Source organism: Pan paniscus, chromosome 8, assembly GCF_029289425.2.
Source record: "Pan paniscus chromosome 8, NHGRI_mPanPan1-v2.0_pri, whole genome shotgun sequence".
NCBI classification, from domain to species: Eukaryota; Metazoa; Chordata; class Mammalia; order Primates; family Hominidae; genus Pan; species Pan paniscus.
This window is the reverse complement of record NC_073257.2, coordinates 111,695,330-111,718,691: the sequence shown is the minus strand read 5'-3', so window position 1 is coordinate 111,718,691 and position 23,362 is coordinate 111,695,330. Positions and strand designations below refer to the sequence as shown.

At 43.5% G+C, this 23,362-nt stretch overlaps 1 protein-coding gene across 2 annotated transcripts in view; it reads right to left on the bottom strand.

Moving 5' to 3' along the window:
- The window catches only part of ABCC2 (ATP binding cassette subfamily C member 2), an 83,218-nt gene that overhangs the window by 30,438 nt on the left and 29,418 nt on the right, over nt 1-23,362 (bottom strand). For both annotated transcript variants that reach the window (XM_063607850.1, XM_034931269.3), the window contains 12 exons: nt 19,121-19,246; nt 17,793-17,927; nt 17,479-17,586; nt 17,007-17,062; nt 14,083-14,317; nt 12,042-12,205; nt 10,849-11,026; nt 7,134-7,388; nt 5,960-6,025; nt 3,882-4,019; nt 3,174-3,320; nt 1,185-1,269 (listed from right to left, as the gene is read on the bottom strand). In XM_063607850.1, the coding sequence (XP_063463920.1) occupies nt 1,185-1,269; nt 3,174-3,320; nt 3,882-4,019; nt 5,960-6,025; nt 7,134-7,388; nt 10,849-11,026; nt 12,042-12,205; nt 14,083-14,317; nt 17,007-17,062; nt 17,479-17,586; nt 17,793-17,927; nt 19,121-19,246 (1,693 nt within the window). The remainder of the gene's footprint in view (nt 1-1,184; nt 1,270-3,173; nt 3,321-3,881; nt 4,020-5,959; nt 6,026-7,133; nt 7,389-10,848; nt 11,027-12,041; nt 12,206-14,082; nt 14,318-17,006; nt 17,063-17,478; nt 17,587-17,792; nt 17,928-19,120; nt 19,247-23,362) is intronic.

The window sequence follows — 23,362 nt, the reverse complement described above, 5'->3', positions numbered from 1 at the left end:
GAGGCGAAGGAAATCTCCTAGAATGAGACCATGAGACCAGAAGTGGCCTGCATATGAAGTCCTTTTTTTTTTTGAGTCATGGTCTCACTTTGTCACCCAGGATGGAGTGCAGTGGTGCAATCTTGGCTGACTGCCGCCTTGACTTTCCGGGCTCAAGAGATTCTCCTACCTCAGCCTCCAGGTAGCTGGGACTACAGGCATGCACCACCATGCCCCGCTAATTTTTGTATTTTTAGTAGAGACAGGGTTTCGCCATGTCACCCAGGCTAGGCTCGAACTCTTGGACTCAAGCAATCTGCCCATCTCAGCCTCCCAAAGGGTGAGGATTACAGGTATGAGACACTGCATCCAGCCTAAAGTCCTTTTCTTTTTTTTTTTGAGATGGAGTTTCACTCTTGTTGCCTAGGCTGGAGCGCAATGGCACAATCTCAGCTCACCACAACCTCTGCCTCCCAGGTTCAAGTGATTCTCCTGCCTCAGCCTCCTGAGTAGCTGGGATTACAGGCATGCACCACCACACTCAGCTAATTTTGTATTTTTAGTAGAGACAGGGTTTCTCCATGTTGGTCAGGCTTGTCTCGAACTCCTGACCTCAGGTGATCCACCCACCTTGGCCTTCCAAAATGCTGGGATTACAGGCGTGAGCCACCGCACCTGGCTAAAGTCCTTTTTTATTCAGAACTCCCAAGCCTACTGGTAGCCCAGATTCCTGACCTATGGATACTCTGGGTATACTCTCAGGCCCTCTGTTGCCCAGTCGCCTTGTATGAATTCCACCTCCATATATAAATCCTCCCCACTATGGATTCCAGTCCTATGCCCACTCTGGCCATGGCTGGCCCCCAATCTTTAAACCTTCAGAATCTGAGTATTCTTTCACTCCAGGCTACCTTCCCAATCCCACACACTTGGCTCTATCCTGACTTCTGCTTTCTGGATCTTTTGCAGGATTCCCTGCTTATCCTCAGAAGAGCTGGCCCAGCTTTACTTAGCAATCTAGTTGAGCAATCTGCTCTAAGTGTAAACATAATTCAAGTAAGAACAGTTTGTATCTTATGCAAGCATAGGCTCAAGACAAATCTCCACACTCTCTCTCAGTTTGCTGCTACTAAGCTCTTGTATTATCAAAATTCTGGCACCAGTACTGCGAATAAGTTTGGGAAGCAACTTCCAAATTTATTTACCAAAATTGCCGTCATGTCGAATGGCAGATGTGTCCAAGTCATCCCCTCCCAAGTACTTCTCTAGCCGCTCTGTGGAAACACTGGCCTAGAGAAGGACACAAAGGATCTCAAGAATTAAAGTCAGTAATGAGCACAAGCAGAGAGATTTTGACTTTGTCGTTAGTCCATGATTTTCTATTTGCCACAGCTGGCATCTCCTAATCTCCACCGAACTCAGCCCTGGAAGCTATCCCACCATAGACAGATGGAAGTGGATGTTCTATTTCAGTCCTTGAGCAAACTCATGGAGTTCAACTCTTCTGCTGTCTCTCGCCAGTCTTTGGCCCTAATTCCAGAAACTACCTCCTGCCTTCTAAGACAAAAAATTAACTTCTATCTGGTTCTGGTAACTAGGCCCCTGGCTTTCTCTTATTTAACTAAGTCTATGCCCTGATGCCCACCCAGCATCCTAACTAAGCCACTCCTGGGAGCCTCTAAAGAGGAACTGGCTATGGCATCAGGGGGACCCTGCACACTTCCACATAGGCCAGATAGCCAAAGCTTAAATGGCAGGTGAGGTAAGTGTTGGCAGAATACCCTGCAGTCCCTGGAACTTGAGAACTTGGGAAGATTTCGAGGCACTTCTACAAGGATGTTTCTCACCTACTTCCCTCTCTTCCAAAGAGGCTGTCATGAGATGGTTTTTCATTGCCACCCAGGCTCTGATGAAGTCTTAGGCTTTCTGCCTGTTCCCTCCTTAGGGTACAGAAGCAGACTATAGAACCACTTAACTGCTGCATGGATCAGCTCCTCAAAAACAGAGTACCCCACTGCTCACATTGCATCGCCATCTGACCCTTTTGTTTTGATTCGTTTTGTTTTGTTTTGAGATGGAGTCTCACTCTGTCGCCCAGGCTGGAGTGCGAGGGTGCAATCTTGGCTCACTGCAACCTCCACCTCCCAGGTTCAAGTGATTCTCGTGCCTCAGCCTCTCGAGTAGCTGGGACTACAGGTGTGTGCCACCATGCCTGGCTAATTTTTGTTTCTTTAGTAGAGATGGGGTTTCACCATGTTGGCCAGGCTGGTCTCAAACTCCTAACCTCAGGTGATATGCCTGCCTCAGCCTTCCAAAGTGTTGGGATTACAGGTGTGAGCCCAGCCACCATCTGACCCTTTTTGATTCAGTGTCATCCTGAGGACCAGGAATGCAGGGAGCTGATACCTTTGCTGATCTTGCTTTTGCTGTTTATGCAATAAATTGTATCTAAAAAGATCCTGTTGCTTCTTTACCTGCCAAATCTGCCAGCTTTTCTTTACACCCTCCAGGACAGGGAGGCCTTCTCTTTCCCATGGTCTGAGCTTTCTGAAGCCAGCCACTTAGGGGATAAATGCAAGTCACCACACTCCTGTCATTCAGGCCTTCTCATCAGTCTGCTGCCTGTCCGGTGACCTTCCTCTGCAGATCTGGTACTTGTCGCATATCAGTGACTATGCTCAGTTTTTCAGAACCCAGGTATTCCCTCTGGTCCATCCAAGGTTTCCTGAACTCCAGACTCATTTTCTGATAGCTTGAGGCTCTCAATTTGCATTTGGTTTGACCAACACATGGGTTTATGCAAAGGGTGGGTCTCTCTTCTCCCTTTGGGCCATATTTGCCTAATGCTATCTCAACACCTCAAGAGCCTTGGAGAAATATGAGAGAAACTGGGCTGGGAAATGTTCCCAGTACTAGGACTAAACATAATAATCTCACTAAATGCTTTCACAAGATTGTCTCCCTGTGAGGTAGATGAGATTGGTATGATTATCCTCATTTTATAGTTAGATAAACTGGGGCTCAGAAAACTCATGATTTTATTAAGGTCAAACCATTGGTCTCCAGAGACCAAACAGATCTCTCTCTTGAAAGTTTACCAGCAAAAGTTAGACATGGGATGTGATAGCCAGTCATTCTGGACTCCAAGGCTTTTAACCAGAGACAGGCAGTTAGCAGTGAGAATGCCGACCTACCTGGAGCATGGAGGAGATCATCATGGGAAGCATGCTCAGGGGAAAGCGCAGGATATTGAAGAGGGTAATGGAGGTGAAGGCCTTTTGCGCATCCAAAATATTGTTGCTATCCACCAGGACATAAACAGAAAATGTGACCACAGATACCTGGAAAGGGCAAGGTCATGAGTAATTTATTCCTAAAAGGAACCAAGCAGCATTGTGCTAAGTTTCAGGAACACCATATATCAGAGTTAAAGGCACCTTAAGGATCATCCAGCCTCCCCATATTACAGATGAGAAAACTGAGCCCAGGAGAGGAGGAAATATCTTCTCCAAGGTCACAAAGTCAATTAATGGATTACTAGGACCAGAGCTCAGGTCTCCTGGATCCTATATCAGTGTTCCTTCCACTATAGACCTACACCACCTCCCAAAGAAGACAAGAAAGCCTCCTAAGCCAATCCTTCCTGATACCACATTCTTGCTGTGCATCCTGAAAAGTTGCTCTGGGTGCCAGACCATCGTACAGTACACGAAGGTGAAACTAGAGCTGGGGGTATGGTACAAAGGAGGAAAAGCAGCATGGGGCGGTGAGAGGGACAAGTCCCCTGGATCTTGCGGTCAGGCCTAGAGGTGCCAGCTAGTCTATCAAAAGTGAACTTCCTCTTCAGGAAGCTGATGCAGGTCCAGGTGAATACCCAGCCCATGGACCCCTCTGCTACTCACCAGGACTGGAGTTAACTGGAAGACGAATATTACTACACACTGTAGTTGACTAAAGGCCAGCAGGTTCTTGAGCTCTTTCTTCCGGAGGTTTTGTACTTGGTCTCTGAATGAAGGTTCCCAGGCAAAATATTTCAGGATCTAATAAATTGAAAAAAAAATACAGCTCACATGATTGCTCCTGAAAGGGCACCAGGTGTATCTGATCCACCCATGTTTTAAGATATAGTCCCCAAAATGTGGGGAATAGAAATCCAGATTATAAAGTATGATTACAGAAAGGTAGCTTGTATTTGTTGACAACCTACTATGTACAAAGAATTTTAAATACATTATCTCACTTTATAACAACCTTAGTATGACTAACTGTTCCAGTTTGCCTGGGACTAAAGGGCTGCCTAGGACACAGGCCTTCCAGTCTTAAGACTTAAAAAGTTCTGGGCAAATTGAGGTGAGTTAGTCACCTTACATTTGTAGAGTTATTATCTTCATTTAAACTATAAGGAAACAAGTTGAGAGAGGCAAGGGAACCTTGCCAAACTTTTGGCAAGTTAAGCTACCCAGTGGTAGAGCTGAGATTCAAAACCAGCTCTCTCTTTTAGTTTTGTCACATTCACAGAAGGATATGTCAGAGCTCTGTGTGGAGAATTAACAAGGAGTTAAAAGGGGGCTCTGTTTCATTTTTAAGAAGTTTAGGATAATGTTAAGATGCATTAGTTCAAAACAATATTTAGTTAAAAGAACTTATTTGGTCACCTCTGGAGGATGAAATGCATTATCATGAAAGCTGGTAAATAGAGGGAAAGAAGCGAGCATTTTTTCTGTCTATCCCATACAAACTTCATTTTAGGGTAACCAACAAGTTGATGAAAGATAATTCTTCTTCATAAAATTCCAGCTAATCAATGTCAAGGGAATAACAGAATTTAAAAATTTCACTCTTTTGCAATTCCTAATGAAGTAACAGACCTAGGCAATGATCATAAAATTCTTACAATAGTGTTTTTCACCTTGGTGGCATATTAGAATCATCTAGGGAACTTAAAAAAATATACATGTCTGGGCCTCACTCCCAGAGTCCAATTTAAATGGTTTGAAGTAGGCCCCCAGCCTCAGTGGGTTTTACAAACTTCAAATTTCTCAGGTGATTCTAATGTGTTGCCAGCATCACAAACCACTGCTCTAGTGAAAGACCAGCAGGAAACCTTGTAAGGGATGGATCAGGCTGACAGCGCCTGGGCCCACTCAAGTCACCATCGCCGCAGTTTGGGAAGCACACAGCACCACTTGAAAGCAACCTTGTACTCCCACCCCCAAATCAAATCTAAATCAATGAAACCTTTAGATCTAACTATCAATTTACAGGAAATACAGGAAATAGGACAAATAACCTAGTTTTTTTGGAATGACCAAGACACACACACACACACACACACACACACACACAGAGACAGAGAGAGAGAGAGACTGTAGTAGATTAAAATCACTATCAATTAAATACCATGCATGGACATTTTTTGGGTCCTTATTCAATCTAACCAACAGCAAAACAAACAAAAGGCACATATGAGGCAACTGGAGAACTTTGATGGTATCAAAGAATGTTAATTTTTTTTGTAGGTATGATAATGGTATTGTGGCTATATTTTAAAAATAAGTCCTTCTTTTAGAGCTACATACACAGTATTTATGAATGAAATGACAAGATCTCTGAGATTTGCTTTAAAATAATCTAGCAAGTGTGAGGGGTGTGGGTTTATAGATGAAACTAGTTCGGTCATGCTGATAATTCCTGGAGCTGGGTGAAAAGTTCGTAGGGGTTCATGATAGTCTCTACTTTTCTACATGTTTAAAAACTTCTACAGTAAAGTGTCAAAACAAAACAAGCTATTTAGGGTGAATAAATAGAAATCGGGGTTCAACGGAGGACCTGAGAGGGACAGGAGGACATGAAACAAAAGTCATGTGACACAACCGGCCCAGAAGCAAGAATCCATCACCTCTACCGGGGTTTGCAAAGGCCAAGAGAGCCACTGCTTCTGTCCTTACCCACAGAGAGCCACCTATGCTCAGATTCTCACCTTGATTCCACTAAGAATCTCATTCATGATCTTTAAACGTTTGTCTTTATTCTTCATATTTTTGACCTGCCAGGAAAAAAGCAAAAGAAAAACAATATACGCTTCCATGAGAGAGGGCTCAGGTTTGCTGCAGACATCAGGCCTCACTGCTACTTTGTGGCTGTCACTTAGTAAGAACTTGAGGTGCCCAGTGATGGGATTCACCTCCCTCCACTCTCCTCTTTGCCCACTCTGCTCCTGCCGCACCCATCTTCTTTCTGATCCTTGCTTGTTCCAAGCTTGTTTCTGCCCCATAGCCCTTGCCTGACTGTACCCACCTCCCAGGCTGTTCTTCCCCTGCCCTTCCCAAGGCTTTCTCCTTTACAGTCAGGCTTGTATCATTCAGAGTTCAGCTTAAATGTCCACTCCCCAAGAAGCCTTCCCTGAACTCATTGAAAATAACCACCCACTCACTCACTATCTCATCACCCTGTTGAATTCTCTGTATAATACTTATCATGATCTGATATTTTTCTTCTTTGTGTATTGCCTGTCTCTCCACCACCCTACCAGGTAGAATGTAAGATCCATGAGAACAGGAGCCCTAACTCACTGCTGTGTTCTCAGAGAAGTAAGATATGCAAGAAATATTTTCAAAACAATTATTTGTAACTTGAATGCAAAACAAATGAGTGAATAAATCATATACACTGTCAAGTCCACCCACCCAACCTGTGACTTCTGGCAGGACTGAGGACACTGTCCACACGGAGCCCTCCCACCTGGTGGTAGCGGGGTGATTGCCAAGGCTCAGGCTGAAATTTGGATCACTCATGCGACTGCTCTCTGTGGTTGGTTTAGATTGCCATAATGGAGAAGCAGGGCCCCAAATCCCTGTTCTTAGGGCAGCCCAGCAGAGCAAGATGGAAGAATTATGTGCAGCATCTCTGGGGCAGCCCTTCCTTCCCCAGTCAGGCTCTTCCCTCTAACATGAATGCAGAGGAGTATATATAAACCCTAAGAGTCATAAGAAGTTGAAAAGGGAACTCAGAGACAGCTAAGTACAACTGAGATGGTAGAAAGTCTTCCACCAGCTTTGCCTTGCCCAAACTCCCATTAAGAATTAGAGTAGAGTAAGAAAAGGGGTTTACACTTTAAAGAAAGCTTATATTCTTCTGGGTGACTTTTTCTTTACCTGAATGGTCTTACTCTTGGTGGACAGTATCGCATTAATTGGGATTACAAGCACCATCACCCCAACACCTGCTAAGACTGAGGGTCCCAACTCTCTCCATAGGAAGAAGATAGATAAGACAATCTGTAGAATGCTTGACCACAGCATGTGCATGAAGTTGGTCACATCCATGAGCTTCTGGGCATCCACAGACATCAGGTTCACTGTTTCTCCAACGGTGTACTCCTTCCTGGCCAAGTTGGATAGGGTCAATGCCTAAAGATAAGGATTGAAATTAGGACCCATGGACAAAGCCAAGGATACTAGGGAGTAGAAGAGGAAGCTCAGGAAGTGAGATTACAATGGAAGGATGTGCTCCATATGGACACAGCTTCTCCAAGGCACTGTGACTTCTTGCCTCCAAGTCTTACACATGGTATTCTCTCATTCTTGACCACTCTTTCCTCTTATCCCCACCTTCCTCCAACTCTACCCATCCACACACTTCTTTGCCCAGAAAACTCCTATTTATCCTTTGGTGTCAGCTGAGATGTAACTTCTTGTAAGAAAACCACCGTGACTACCAAGTTGGGGTTAGATATTCGTCCTGTGTACTCTCATAATATCCTGAGCTTACGTTTGTCATTACATTCATCACAATGAACCATAATTACTTTGTTTTTTTCTGTTTCTCCACTAGATGTAAACTCTGTGAGGATGAGGGCAACATCTGTCTATTTCACTACTATATTATGTGGCACATAGTACAGAATCAAATACTGAAGGATGGAAGAAAAGGAGGGATGGATGGATGGAAGGAGAGAGGGAGGAAGGGAAGGAGGAAAGGGAGAAGGGAAGGAGGGAAACAGCATGTATTGATTTTGACCTCAGAGGCTTTTGATGTGGCAATGTTATTTGGAGTCATACTCTTATGAAGAGGTTGCAATCATTCCCAAGAAGGACAGAGAATTTAGAATGAAGAGGAAAACTTCAGACTTCATACTTTGAAATGAAATCACTTTTGTAGGCTGGGTGCAGTGGTTCACGCCTGTAATCCTAGCACTTTGGGAGGACGAGGCAGGCAGATCACCTGAGGTCAGGAGTTCAAGACCAGCCTAGCCAATATGGCGAAACCCCATCTCTGCTAAAAGTACAAAAATTAGACAGGCATGGTGGCAGGTACCTGTAATCCCAGCTGCTCGGGAGGCTAAGGCAGGAGAACTGCTAGAACCTGGAAGGCGGAGGTTGCAGTGAGCCGAGATCATGCCACTACACTCCAGCCTGGGCTACAGAGCGAGACTCCGTCTTGAAAAATAAATAAATAAAATAAAATAAAAGACTTTCGTATTGTCAGGATTTTTCAGGCACTATCTAGATGCCTGATCTTGTAGTATGGGTTTCCTGTTCTCATGTTAGAGAGGTCAAGAGGCTGATACCCACAGGTCTGTCACTTACAACAATGCCTTGCACAAATGTACCACAGCACTGAAACCAACTTGCACTATGCCACCAAGGCACCATCTGGAGTAGGCTGCATCTTTCTAGAAGAAGGAGAGCCACCTTGTAATTCCCACAAAGACAGTGTACAGGCTACAAGTGGCCCATACTACTTCCATCTCCTCCTAGAAGCATTACTGTCATCTTAATCCACCAATACATTCTTTGGAACATATTAGGATTCTTGGCTGTACAGTAAAAAGAAGAAAGTTTTCTAAAATGTTAGACCACCAAGGTTCTAGAGGAATCAACCCACTGCTATGCCTTCCCTTTGGTATGGAAGAGGGGAAAAAAAAAAACAAACAAACAACTAACAACATCTAGTTGCCCTTCAAGGTAATCACTATATATTTCTATTTTCAATAAATATAGTCCCAGTAGCCCTTGTCTGGGGACAACTCCTGGCTATGTGATTGCAGGCATTGAAATTATCTACGCCTGATTTTTCTCTGTAAAATAGGTATAATGTACTTATTTCACAGGGCAATAGCCCTGTGAATTGATAATGAATGTAAAAAATGTTTCATAAGTAGTGAAGCATTGTCTAAACATATAAATTAGTAATTTTCTTCCACTCTTCTAATAGCGATATTTATTTGAATAAAAGTATCATTGAGGGTTCTATTTTATAAATCTCTTTATTAATTGTAATAGTTGCAAAACCTGGAATATTAAGAACCAAAATAGTGCGAATGAATAATCACAATTATGAAAAAATTGTAGAAGTGTACTTTACTAGCAATGGCTGAGACAGGTTGGTTAGTGACCTCGTAACTTGTAAACCAGCAGAAACTCAGTATCTCCAGAAGGAATAAGGAGATTTTAAAAATCAACTGGAGGAAGGCAAATTCCAGTGGGGGGGGTATCTGGGAGTTCAAAGGACTTGACCAGACTTCTGATTTAAAGACACTTGGATTATCTGCCACTGTCTCTCAACGAACCAACATCTACTCAGGGAAGACAAAGACACAGTGGTGTTTCTAGAGAGGAAAGCAAAGGAGAAAAGTAGGAACTGTAATAGAGAAGTTACTATGATGGAACTTTCCAGTGATGGAAGAAAAAAAGGAAGAAAGTCAACTAGTATTCCAACTTATAAAAAGATTGGAACCTATCTCCTCCTGGATGAATTTTCTCCTCAAGCCTGTAGTCACTGATCATAACTACTGTATTTTCATTTCTTAAGGAACAAAATGGGACTTCATCTTGGTATGGAGGACATGAGGAACATACAGTTTCCTTGAGAAAGTTAACCATTAAAAACAATGTATCGGCCAGGTGCGTTGGCTCATGCCTATAATCCCAGCACTTGGGAGGCTGAGGTGGGCAGATCATGAGGTCAGGAGATCGAGACCATCCTGGCTAACATGGTGAAACCCCATCTCTACTAAAAATACAAAAATTAGCCGGGCGTGGTGGCACGTGCCTGTAGTCCCAGCTGCTTGGGAGGCTGAGGCAGGAGAACCGCTTGAACCCAGGAGATGGAGGTTGCAGTGAGCCAAGATTGCACCACTGCACTCCAGCCTCGGTGATAGAGCGAGACTCCATCTCAAAAACAACCAAAACAAAACAAAACAACAACAACAACAAACAATGTATCAGAGGGAAGATGAGCAAAATCATCTTAAGGAAATTAAAAAGCTTCCAGGTCTGCAGAACTCAGTAATCGGCATGAATGTATTTACAAACTGAAAAAAGAAGTCAGACAGAGGAGGTTTGGGTTAGCACTAAAGGTTAGAAAAAGAAGTTGCGAGGTGAAATTTGGTCTGGGGAGATGGAGCTCCGGCAAGACTGCAATTTGAGATGGATACACCAGGTCTCTGAGCTGGATTTCATTAAGTATTTGAGTTAAATGTTGGTGGTTTTAAGAGTTTGACCCTTCACCAGCTTCTTTTCTGACCTTATATTCTTTTCCAAGGCATTTCACCCTGTCAAGAGAGGCAGGAAGAGATGGATGGGTAGCCAAGCCTTCAGGGCTGCAAGGTGGATCCTGAGCACCAGAACAGCTTGCAAGCTTCTCCCTGGGGAGTACGTTTTCCCTCCTGGCCTCTCCACCCATTGTCTGTGAATACACTTCTCAAAATCTAATTTCCAAAGAAACATCTAAAGGAGGCTGTATGGCCAGTCAAAATTAAGTGTTGAGATAAGTTACCATTTCCATCACGTTTTCCTCAACCTTGGAATCAATGCTCATATTTACTGAGGGGATTTTCTTTGGTGATACCTGCCGTATTCTGCTTACCTTCTTATATACAGAAGCCATGATAGCTGTCCGTACTTTTACACCCAGCTTGAAGCACAGTTGGAAATAACACTGAAGGCAGAAAGACTGAATGAGAGCCGCAGCGAATAAGAGGATTGCACAGAGATATCCAATCCACAAATATGTGTCACGGTCACTTGCAAAGGAGATCAGCAATCTGCCAGAGAAAAGCCAAGTTAGTTATACCCATAAGGCCTCCAAGGATGCCTCTCTCCTCATGCACAGCCAGCTAGACTACACTATCTTTACACTGTAGGTAACAAAAGTGACCAGAATTGTCCAAAGCCTTTGAAAGACCTAAGTCTACAGTTTTACCAGTGTCCTTTCTGCTTTGTTTTGTTTTTGATACAGGGTCTCGCTCTGTTGCCCAGGCTGGAGTGCAGTGGCAGGATCATAGTTCATTAAGCCTCGAACTCCTGGGCTTAGGTGATCCTCCCACCTCAGCCTCCTGAATAGCTGGGTCTACAGGCATATGCCATCGCATCTAGCTAACTATTTTCTTTTGTAGAGATGGGGTCTCGTTATGTTGACCAGCCTGGTTTCTAACTCCTGGCCTGAAACAATCTTCCTGCCTCAATCTCCCAAACTGCTGAGATTACAGTCATGAGCCACCATGTCTAGCCTGGCGTTCTGGCTTTTACTTGGAGATGAACAGCAAGAGCTTAGGGTTGATAACCCACGGCTGTGAGAATGGATAATGACAGAAATGCTCCACCTAGCTGTCACTGCAATGCTTTGGCCCTGTCTTTCCCTGCAGGTGGTTCACTCCACAGGTCATGGCAGATTGTGAAGTCTTGTCAAGATTAACCTGAACCTCCCGTGGAAGGCTGCGATGGAGAGATGAAGTCAGTTACTCTCCAGGGGTATGCTACCCGCCACTTGGACCTGGCTCAGCCCTTAGCAGTTTAACAAGAAACAGCCCCTAACAATTACCCGGCCCCCTATGAGGAGACAGACATGGAAAAGAGAGAGGCTAAAGTACATATCATCATACATCTTGAAAACTGCCTGCGGTCTTCATGAACACAATGCTGTAAGGTTAAGGTGGAAGAAAATTACGAGCATTTTTTAAAAATGGGAATTTAAGAAAAGCTCCTGCTTGCATACACAGGGGCAAAAAGGAGGGTGGCAGAGGAGGCCCTGAAAGGACCATCTGAGGCCTGGAGACTCACTTCAGCAGCTGAGGACTCACAAACGTGAAGATGTCATTCACTAGCTTCAGTAGGAATGATTTCAGGAGCACCATGTAGAAAGTTTTGAACAGAGCCTTGATCAACCAGGACTTTGGAACATCTTTTTTGGTCCCAGACTTCTTTTTTTTCTTTTTAACATCTTCCTAGGTACAAAACCAAACAGTAGTGTCCACAGAGTTATGTCTGTTACTGGCCTGAGCAGCTCCAGGGTGGTCAGCCTGTGAGCCCCGTGGCCTTCTCTGTACAGGTTTTGATCATCTCTCCCTGGCCTAGTTGCCTCTGCCCTTCTAGCTGCCTTCACTGTTCCACTCTCCCGCTCCTAACTGATACTTGTAATCTATTTTAGATTAGAAAACCAGGCAACTAAGCTGGTAAGAGTCCCATGTAAAAAGAGAGACCCATCTGCGTGGGGGCCTGAGGGGCAGTCCTGAGAGTGAAGGGCCTGGGCATGATGCTGAGAGGTCCTTTCTGTTCTTTTCATGCTTGTTCTTTTCATGGTTGCTGTGAGATGTTATGGGTTGAATTGTATCCCCACCCCCAAAAGCTATGTTGAAGCCCTAACCCCCAATACCTTAAAATGTGCCTTATTTCGAAAGAGGGTCTTTGCAGATGTAACCAAATTAAGATGAGGTCACTGGGGCCCTAATGCAGTATGACTGGTATCTTTACAAGAAGAGAAGAGACAGACACAGGGAGAAGATGGTCCTGTGATGGTGGAGGCAGAGGTCAGAGTGATGCATCCAGAAGTTAAGGAATGCCAAGCATTGCTGGCGAACACTAGAAGGTGGAAGAGAGGATTTTCCCCTCCAGGTTTCAGCGGGAGCGAGTCTGATATCTTGACTTCAGCCTTCTGGCCTCCTGAGCTGGGGACAGTACATTTCTGTTTTAAGCTATCCAGTTGTGGTACTCTATCATGGCAGCCCTAGGAAACTAATACATGGGGCATTACGACTCAGTCACCAGCCTCTTTGTCTATGCTTTGGCCTCCTCATTATGCCCTCCTGAGTCTCATCTTGCCCCAAATTCCAGCTTCTCAGCCTACCAGTGATACTCTCTCACAATGTCTTTCACTGAGGTCCCATCTGATGGGTCTCCCTTGCCGGGACAACTGCCCTGGCCTCCCTTCTAGCTTCCACTCTTGCCCACAATGATCCATCCTCTGGGGAGCTGCCCAAGTAAGCTTTTCACAGCATGAATCCAGTCTCATTACTCCTCTGCTCAAAATCTTCCGCTGGCAATCAGACTTCAGACAAAGTCCAGATTCCTTATTGTGGCCCACAGGGGTCCACATAGCTTAATCCCTGTCCACTTCCTTGAGCCCATCTCACCCCATGCGCACCCTGTCCTGGATCTTCTTGCCATTCCCTGAGCAAGCCAAATGTGTTCCCCTCTCAGCCTCGCATGCCTGCTCCTTCTGACTGGAACACACTTCCCTCTGACTGTCCCTCAGAGGGCCTGATCTCATCATTTGAGTGTCTGTTCAGATGTCATCTCCTCTGAGAAGCTTCCCCTGTTACCCTGTCTCAAGTTGCACTTCACTCCAAATACACTATTGTTTTATTTTCTTAATAGCTATTATTACTTTCAAAGAGTAATCTATGTATGGGCTTACTATATATTTTCTAGCTCACAAAAGATGAGCAATCTTTTAGTGCCCAGAATGGTCACTGACACACAGTTGTGCTCAATAAATATTTTCAAGTGAATGAATCAACAAATTGGCTGCTTATGCTAATTTGTACCAAGGTACAAAATCTAGAAATGCTAAGGTATTATTTTTTTCAAAACCACGTTTCATTCTGGAAAATTTCAAAAGTACCCCAAAGGAAAGAGAACAGTACATTACACTCCATGTATCCATCACTAAGGTAGTATCAGTATTGTGAATACCATTAATAATATGAAGTGCACTGAGAAGTATGAAGTGCTATAAAAATGTAAGGACAGAATCGCCATGATGCTGATGTACCCTTGCCTGAAACATGCAGCGCGCTCACACAGACACTCAAGGGAAAGTTACCAGGACAAGGGCATCTTGGCTTTGACTCTGATTCTTGTTCAAGCCAGGCAGCCTGGCTCCAGAGTTCTGCTGGGAGCTCTTCTGCTGCCGTCTCTGGAGTGCCCGCCTGGCTTTCTGCAGCTCTCTCTTCATGTGCGTTTCAAACTTGCTCACTAATGTCTTGGTTTTCATCTCTTCATCAACTTCCCAGATATCCTCGAGTGTCAGAGGACGCTTGTAGCCTTTCAGAATGATGCTGGAACAAGAGCGAACCACAGGCTGAGACCCCCAGGCTGGGTCAGAGGCTATCTCCACCACTTCTATCAGAACCTACCTCCAGGTTCTGGGATAGAGGGACAGAAGAATGGGACTATCCCCATCTCCTGGCCCTTTGAACTTGACAGAGGAGTGGGGAGAGCAGCAAAAGGAATGGGTGGGGGCAAAAGAATGTGTTAGAAGACAAGAGAAGGGGAAGACAGCTAAAAGAGCATCACCTTACCCTGCTCTTGCTCCTTCCTCCTCAAACACTGGCTGCCTCTCTGCCACTCTGGCATCTCCTTGGGGGCCTCCTTGATGCCCTCAAGAAATAAAGCAGCCCCTGTGGCATCTTTGTTTTTTTTGTGTGTGGTTTTTTGTTGTTGTTGTTGTTGTTGTTTGTTTTTTGTGTTTTTTTTGAGACAGAGTCTCACTCTGTTGCCCAGGCTGGAGTGCAGTAGCGCAATCTTGGCTCACCGCAACCTCCATCTCCCGGCTTCAAAGTGATTCTCCTGCTTAAGCTTCCCAAGTAGCTGGGATTACAGGTTTGCACCACTGCACATGGCTTCTTGTTCTTCTTCTTCTTTTTTTGTTTCTGTTGAGACGGAGTTGCGATCTTGTCGATAGGCTGGAGTGCAGTGGCGCGACCTCGGCTTACTGCAAGATCTGCCTCCCAGGTTCAAGCGATTCTCCTGCCTCAGCCTCCTAAGTAGCTGGAATTACAGGCACACACCACCACGCCTGGCTAATTTTGTATTTTTAGTAGAGACAGGGTTTCACCATGTTGGCCAGGCTGGTCTCAAACTCCTGACCTCAGGTGATCCACCTGCCTCTGCCTCCCAAAGTGCTGAGATTACAGGCGTGAACCACTGCACCAGGCCCCCAGCTAATTTTTGTATTTTTAGTAGAGATGGGGTTTCACCGTGTTAGCCAGGCTGTTCTCCAACTCCTGACCTCAAGTGATCTGCACATCTCAGCCTCCCAAGGTGCTGGGATTACAGGTGTGAGCCACTATGTCTAGCCACTGTGCCATCTCTCTTGATCAGGGCTCTTAGCCAGGAGTTTGAGAATATGGATGGAAAATAAATTATATATATGTTTAGAGACATGGTCTTTCTCTGCCCAGGCTGGAGTTCAGTGACACAGCCATAGCTGACTGCAGCCTCAAACTTCTGGGCTCAAGTGATCTTCCTGCCTTGGCTTCCCAAAGTGCTAGGATTACAGTTGTAAACCACCATACCTGGCCTAAATTATATTGTTATTTGTAATAGCATCTAACTGAAATCTAGCATTTAGAAATCCCTTTCTTTCTTTCTTTCTTTCTTTCTTTCTTTCTTTCTCTCTTTCTTTCCTTCTTTCTTTCTTTCTTTCTTTCTTTCTTTCTTTCTTTCTTTCTTTCTCTCTTTCTTTCCTTCTTTCTTTCTTTCTTTCTTCTCTCTCTCTCTCTCTCTCTTTCTTTCGATGGAATTTTGCTCTTGTCGCCCAGACTGGAGTGCAATGGTGCGATCTTGGCTCACAGCAACCTCTGCCTCCCAGGTTCAAGCAATTCTTCTGTCTCAGCCTCCCAAGGAGCTGGGATTACAGGCACATGCCACCATGCCAGGCTAATTTTTGTATTTTTAGTGGAGACAGGGTTTCACCATGTTGGCCAGGCTGGTCTCAAACTCCTGACCTCAGGTGATCCACCCGCCTCAGCCTCTCAAAGTGCTGGGATTACAGGCATGAGCTACCGTGCCAGGCTGAGAAATCCCACATGTTCTCATAGCTCACTTATGCTCATCACTACTTTAAAATTATGGTAATTATTAGACTCATCACTAGATCTTGTTATTTAATGCATTAATAAAGAAGTACTTGTATTACTAAATCACACATTTGTTTTTAAAATATTTTGGTAACTATATTTCAATATATTTGGTTTTCTTTAGAATCCAATGTCTTTCATTTTATTTCATGCATTTAAAACACTTCCTGAGAAGGGATTCATAGACTTCACCAGCCTGCCAAATGGGTCCCTGCAACTATAAAGGCCAAGGGTGCCTGCTCCAGAGCCTCTGGTAGCCCAAGCCAGCTATTTCACCCCTTACCCTCCAAACCTGCCTCCAAATTTTTCCTTTCCTGTCCTACTGCCTCCTTTCTTTTCTCCTGTGGGACCCCTAGGCTACCAAAAACAAATCCCCCTCCATCTTCTCCTCAGCATCCCAATCTGCCCAATGGAGGGCTTGGATTAAGTTGGTCTGTAAGTTTTAACACTCTCTGACTCTAAGTAGAAGAGAAATGGAGGTCACAGGAGGCATTTTTAAAAAATTAATCTTTCGGCTGAGCGCTGTAGCTCATGCCTGTAATCCCAGCACGTAGAGAGGCCAAGGCAGGTGGATCATGAGCTTGAGTTCAAGACCAGCTTGGCCAACATGGTGAAATCCCGTCTCTACTAAAAATACAAAAATTAGCTGGGCATGGTGGCTCACACCTGTAATCCCAGCTACTTGCGAGGCTGAGGCAGGATAATCACTTGAACCCAGGAGGTGGAGGTTGCAGTGAGCCAAGATCACACCACTGCACTCCAGCCTGGGCAACAAGAGCAAAACTCCATCTCAAAAAAAATAATAATAAAATAAAAAATCTTTCTGACACTTTCAGAGGAGTGAGAGAGTAAGGATACAGCCAATCCATACTCCAGGCTTTCCTACCTGTCATACCAGCTGTAGGTAATGCTACTCAGGAATGAAGCTATGGATGATGGATTCTGAAAGACACAAAAAAACCGAAATGTAAACCAATTGGAGACAGGAACTTCATGGGACTCTAAAATCAGAAACTGATTTTTTAATGATATAATGTTGTGCTAGAAACTATATATGATGTTAAAGTCAGCTTATCAACATGTGTTTATTTGGAGACCCTAAAGCCACTAGTAGAATGATAATCAGATTTTCTGGCATAGATATATGAATGAATTAACTACGCTGATAATTGGTAGGTGAAAGTAAAAGTCAGTATTTTACTACTCTCATCACTATCTGTTTCCTTGTCATAAAATGGTCTGTACTACCTTATTCTGGGCTTGTGGGGCCTCCGTGAGACCCAGACATCTTAAAGTTATATTCATTAAGATATCATCCAATTAAGTAATATATGAGATGGGCATATTTAGAATCTCACATTTGATGACTCATTATTTTCTGAAAATGCTGAAAAGATCAGGATCAGGATCTGGAATCCGTAGGAGATGAAGAACAGGCAGGAGTAGGCTAGATTAGAATTGTCACCCTATGAGGAAAAAAACAAAGAGGAAAAATGAGCCTTTTGTCCAAAGGAAGTCTACATGGCCCGTATATATCAATGCTTGTGATTAAAGCCTATGATCAAATCCCTCTAATACAATTCGATCCTGGAGCTCAACTTGATGCCATTTACTATGAGTTAGAGGTTGCCCCATGGTACCTCCTCGTGTCATCCACTCTTTTTTTCCTTACCTGTAAGAGTGTCCGGATCAGAGTCTGAAATTGGAAAGTGCCACAGAGTATCGAGAGAATCCAGAATAGGGACAGGAACCAGGAGTTTTTCTGTACACACCATTGTCTGCTGTATTGGATCAGCAAAACCAGGAGCTGGAGAGAAATTCACATGATGTTCTGAAGAATACTGCCACTAACCGAGGACTGAGGGGAGAAGGATGTCAGAGAACATGGGAAGAAAGGAGGGCTGAGGGAGGAGACTGTCGTGACTAATCTGGCCAGATAGAGAGCACACAGATGCCAGGTTGAAAATGTCACCCCCATGCCATCCAGCTTTTTCTTTTAGTGCCTCATCTCCATGGACCACACTTGAGTGGGATGTTAGCCAAGAATGTAGAAGGTCACTATCTGCATTTTAGTGGAGTTACTTTGAGAGCTAGAAAAACCTTTCCAAGACCCATGAAAATTAATTTCAGACATTGCAGTAGTAAGGTCGGAAGGCAGGTTCTAATTAATTAGGTGCAAGGTGTCTGTAGCTTGATTTTCTAATATAAGATTAAGCAATTAATTTTTTTAAAAAATCTTGCCTTATACCATCTCACATTAGATATAATAAATTAAATGTTGATTTCCTAGACCTAGTGCTGTGCTCCTAAAACAGCATTCTGGTGGGGAAAGAGCCATGATTTATAACATTTGCCCAGGAAGGATTGTGCCGAGCACATGGTCTAAAGGAGCCACTGCTACTGAGGCCCAGCTGACATTGCTCTGCCTGAACGTAGGTTTGCGATTGCCAGACATTTTGATTTTTCAATAAAGTTTGAAAGTTCAAATAATTATGTGTCATTAGTTGCCACTGAATTGATGGCAATTAATTCAATTGCTATTTAAACACTGTCTAGGCCCCACCCCCTGAAAAAATGCCTGCAAGAGAGACATTAGTTTTTTGATATCAAGTTTATATAAACTCTAAGCTCACTGATCCATTGTTTAGAGTCATCAATCAATTTAAAAACAATATTTACAGATTTAAAATATTCTTTTACATCAAGAAACTTAGCTCTCTTCTGTGACCCTTAGATGGCAAGATGTGCGGACATAAGATATACATCTTAGTCATGAAAGCTAATACTTAACCTAGGAAGAAGCCTCTATACATTAATGTTCAAATAAAGATGAAAAGCTAAAATTTGTTTCACCCCATTCCAACCAAGCTTTGCCTCACTATGGATCCCGTGAAAAAGACAGATGACCTTGGAATTAATTTCATCCCCAAAGAGTACATTTCAGCTAGATGCCTATGGGTAATGAAAAGGTAAACAGGGCAGAAGTGGTGTAGGTCTTACCCATGTGCCTAGGTAGAGGCTTGGATTGGTATATCGAACAGCAGGGACTGTGGCTTGTCCAGAGTCTTCTGTGAGTACAAGGGCCAGCTCTATGGCTGCTAGAATAAGAAGAAAACCAACGAATACCTGAGAAGGGAAAAAGACCACTGTTAAGAGGATATCATTCTTTATAAGGCTCTTAGAACAGAATAGTTTCCAGTGATGGATAGGAAAAATGGTATGCAGTGTTTCAGATAACACAATAAATATTTCTGGAAAGAATGGATACATACAGTTCAAGTGATAGAATAATGTTCGAAGTATGCCATGATCACTGTTTTTGAGGAATGCTGAGTGTGAAGTTTTAAAATATGTCTGCAGATTTTTTGATATTCCTCTCTTCAAAGAGCAGAGCTTAATTCCCTCTCCCTTGAGTGTGGGCTGGGGACTTAGGGATGTACTTCTGGTGAATAGAAAATGGCAGAAGTGACAGTGTGTGACTTCCAAGGCTAGGGCATGAAAAAGCAATGTGGATTATTTCTCCTTGTTCTCTGTCTCCGATTGCTCACTCTGGAGAAAGCTACCAGTCCAGTCATGAGGACACTCCAATAGCTCTTTGGAGAAGTCCACTTGGTAAGGAACTGAGACCTTCCGCCAACAGCCAGTGAGAAACTGAGGCTTCCTGCCACCAGCCATGTGACAGTCGTCTTAGAAGCAGATCTTTTAGCCCCAGTCAAGACTTCACATGCCAGTAACCCCAGACAGCACATATTAACTTCAACCTCCTGAGAGACCTTGAAGCAGAACCTGGGTAAGCTGCTCCCAAATTCTTGATCCACAGAAACTGTTAAGATTTAAAGAATTCTCTTTTAGCTGCTAAGTTTTGGGGTATTTTGTTATATAGCAACAGAAAGTACTAGGTTTAAAAGGCACTATTCCCTTTCTTAGGCCATAGGTTTTTTGTTTTTGTTTTGAGACGGAGTCTCACTCTGTTGCCCAGGCTGGAGTGCAGAGGCGCAGTCTTGGCTCACTGCAACCTCCACCTTCTGGGTTCAAGTGATTCTCCTGCCTCAGCCTCCCGAGTAGCTGGGATTACAAGTGTGCGCCACCACACCTGGCTAATTTTTGTATTTTTAGTAGAGACAGGATTTTACCACGTTGGCCAGGCTGATCTCAAGCTCCTGATCTCAGGTGATCTGCCTGCCTTGGCCTCCCAAACTGCTGCGATTACAAGCATAAGCCACCACACTCAGCCCCAGTCTTGATCCCAGACAATGCCAATCAGTATTTGTCTTATGAGCTCAGAAGACATGATACACATTACACTGTTTTAAAGGCCCACATCCCCACCTATCAGGGGGAAAATTACTGCCTCCACTGAGTATACCAGCATCTTAGCCATCAAAATGAAGATATTTATGTGGCACCATCTCCCCTCCCCTCATGCTTTTATGCCCCTATCCATCTACCCTTATTCATTCTTTTAAGTCTAATTTATCCAGAATGGCACAGGCAGAGATAATGGGCCCTTTGTAATGAAAACCAGCCAAGAAAGGAGATGAATGCGCCTTTACTTTAACTAATAGGATCAGTGCTATTATTTAGTAAGGAGTAGAGTCAAAGACATGTTAATAACTGAAATGCATTTTTTCAAGTATATAATACACTATAGGGTGTTTTCCTCACAAGAGACTATGAGGTTTTGGGAAAAAAATGTAGCTTCATAGGCGGTAAGCTATGGTTGCCTTTAGGTAAATTAGGAGGTAAAATAGAGCAAGATAGAGGTAAGGCACCTGCCCTTGGAGATGACTAGAGGGTACTAACTAGCAGCCTATTCCCCAGGCCAGGGAAAAGGAGGGGGTCTTGCCATAAGCTTATATATATTAAACGCATATAATGGATTTGAAATACACTGAGCAGTTCATATCAAAAAAGACCAGTTAACTTTATAAAGAACTTCTACAAAGTAATTTTTAAAAATACCCTAATAACTCAATGTAAAAAAATGAGTATATAAATTAAATGGATTTAAAAAAACACAAAAGGCTTTTAAACATATGAACATGTGCTTAACCTCATTAATATGAGAATACAGTTTGAAAGTATATATAATTTGAAACGTAACATTTTTGCCTAACCAATTAGCAAACATCAAAAAATGTGATACAAAGTTGATGAGACCAAGGAAAGCCTCTTTGAGGGCAGTTTGCACTGTGTATAAAAATTCTGAGTTCACATATCCTTAACTCAGTCATTTCATTTTTGGGAATTTATCCTATAGACACACTTGTATACACAAGTATATACAAAGCTGTGTATGGCAGCATTGCTCATGATGCAAAATATTAGAAACCAATGAAATTCATGTCATATAGGACACATAAATTATGGTACATTCAAATAACAGCATCTCAAGGAATCACTACAAAGAAAGAAGCAGACCTTTTGTGGGATTGAGCTGGTTGTCTCCCAGTAATGTGGAGGGGACTGACTTCATCCTGGCTTTTTGATACTTTTACATTTGGAGAAATTTTACATATTTCTCTAAGATCTTCTACCTAGATACTTAAATCTTAAAGCCTTAGCCATTTTTACAGTCCAGCTCTTTAATTTTCCTCCACCTTTCCTTTTCTTTCTTTTTCTTTTCCTTTTTTTTTTTTTTTTTTTTTTGAGACGGAGTTTCGCTCTGTCACCCAGGCTGGAGTGTAGTGGTGCTATCTCACTGCAACCTCCGCCTCCCAGGTTCAAGTGATTCTCCTGCCTCAGCCTCCCAAGGAGATGGGATTACAGGTGTGAACCATTATGCCCGGCTAATTTTTGTATTTTTAGTAGAGATGGGGTTTCACCATGTTGCCCAGGCTGATCTTGAACTTCTGACCTCAGGTGATCCACCCACCTCAGCCTCCCAAAGTGCTGGGATTACAGACGTGAGCCACTGCACCCGCCCCTCCCCGCTCCTTTTCAATAACATGAGTGTGAGTCCAGCTTGTCTCCAAAGCCTGCCTTATTCTAAAGCATCCAATTCTAGGGACTCTTTCACCAATGCCTGTGACTCGTGGCCCTGATGAAAGTTATCCATCCTTGCAAATGACATATGAGGAGGTGTCCCACTCAGAGGCTCTCTCATCTTCCTTCCTCCGTGGATCTATTTATTCAGGAAAGCTCTAATTCTTCCACTAGTCCCAGAGTAAAACTACACATTTCTGCAGAGAAGAGCACAGTGAAGAATGAAGATAAGATCCAGGAGAAGAAGCAGAAGACCAGAATCATGTTCTCTCCGGCCCAGCTGTGTGTAATTAATGATGGATTTCAGAGACAGAAACACCGCAGCCTCCAGCAGCCGCAAGAACTTTCCAATACCCTGAATCTTAGCTACAAACAGCATACAAGCTAGTTACAGAGAATGAAAGCTAAGAGGTGGTAGAAAGCCAACTGACCAAAGAATAAGCAACAATATGACTCAGGGCTCAGCATCTACAGAATACCCAGGCCTCTACTCTTCCTACCACCAGGAATGCCTGGGGAACACATCTGGAAACCTTCCAGTGTGGATCAACCATTCCCAGAAAAGTCAGACTTGGCACCCAGAAGACTAGAACAACCAGTCCCGGAAAAATCGGTTTCATAACTGTGGGGAGGAATCTTGGTAGTCCTGCATGCAGCTCCAGCGAAATTCTCCTGCCAGTTTTTGGAAACTGTCTTGGAAACTGCTGGGGAAAGCTATGATGTAATACAGCAAACCACTAAGTATTTCAGTGCTTCACAAATCATAGGTTTATTCCTAAATTACTCCATGAACATGTAGCCTGAAAACGTGTGGAGATGAATATATTAACTCGATTTTGGTCTGGGTAGTGGCGGAATTCTTCCTTTTTCCCTCCCTCCCTCATAGGATTTTTCTTGTTTTACAGCTCTGTATTCTGCCTTGATATACTGGTTTTCATTGTACCTATTGGGTCGATTTGGGGGTGGGATATGACTGAAGTCTAATCAAAGAGGTTTCAGTAACCTTGGCTACATGGTGGTATCAGTACGAGTTTGGCTGCTTAGGTACAAATGAATAAAATATCCACAAAAAGAGAGAAAAATGCAGATTTTTATGTGCTAAAATGGAAGGAGCTCTAAGACACCGAAAAGCACATATGGGACACTAGCATTTGTGTGAAAAAATATATGTACGTAGCTGTTTGTAAAAGCACAGGCTATTTCTGGAAGCAGATATGAGGAACTGGTATCAATGGTTGCCAACTAAGACATGAATGA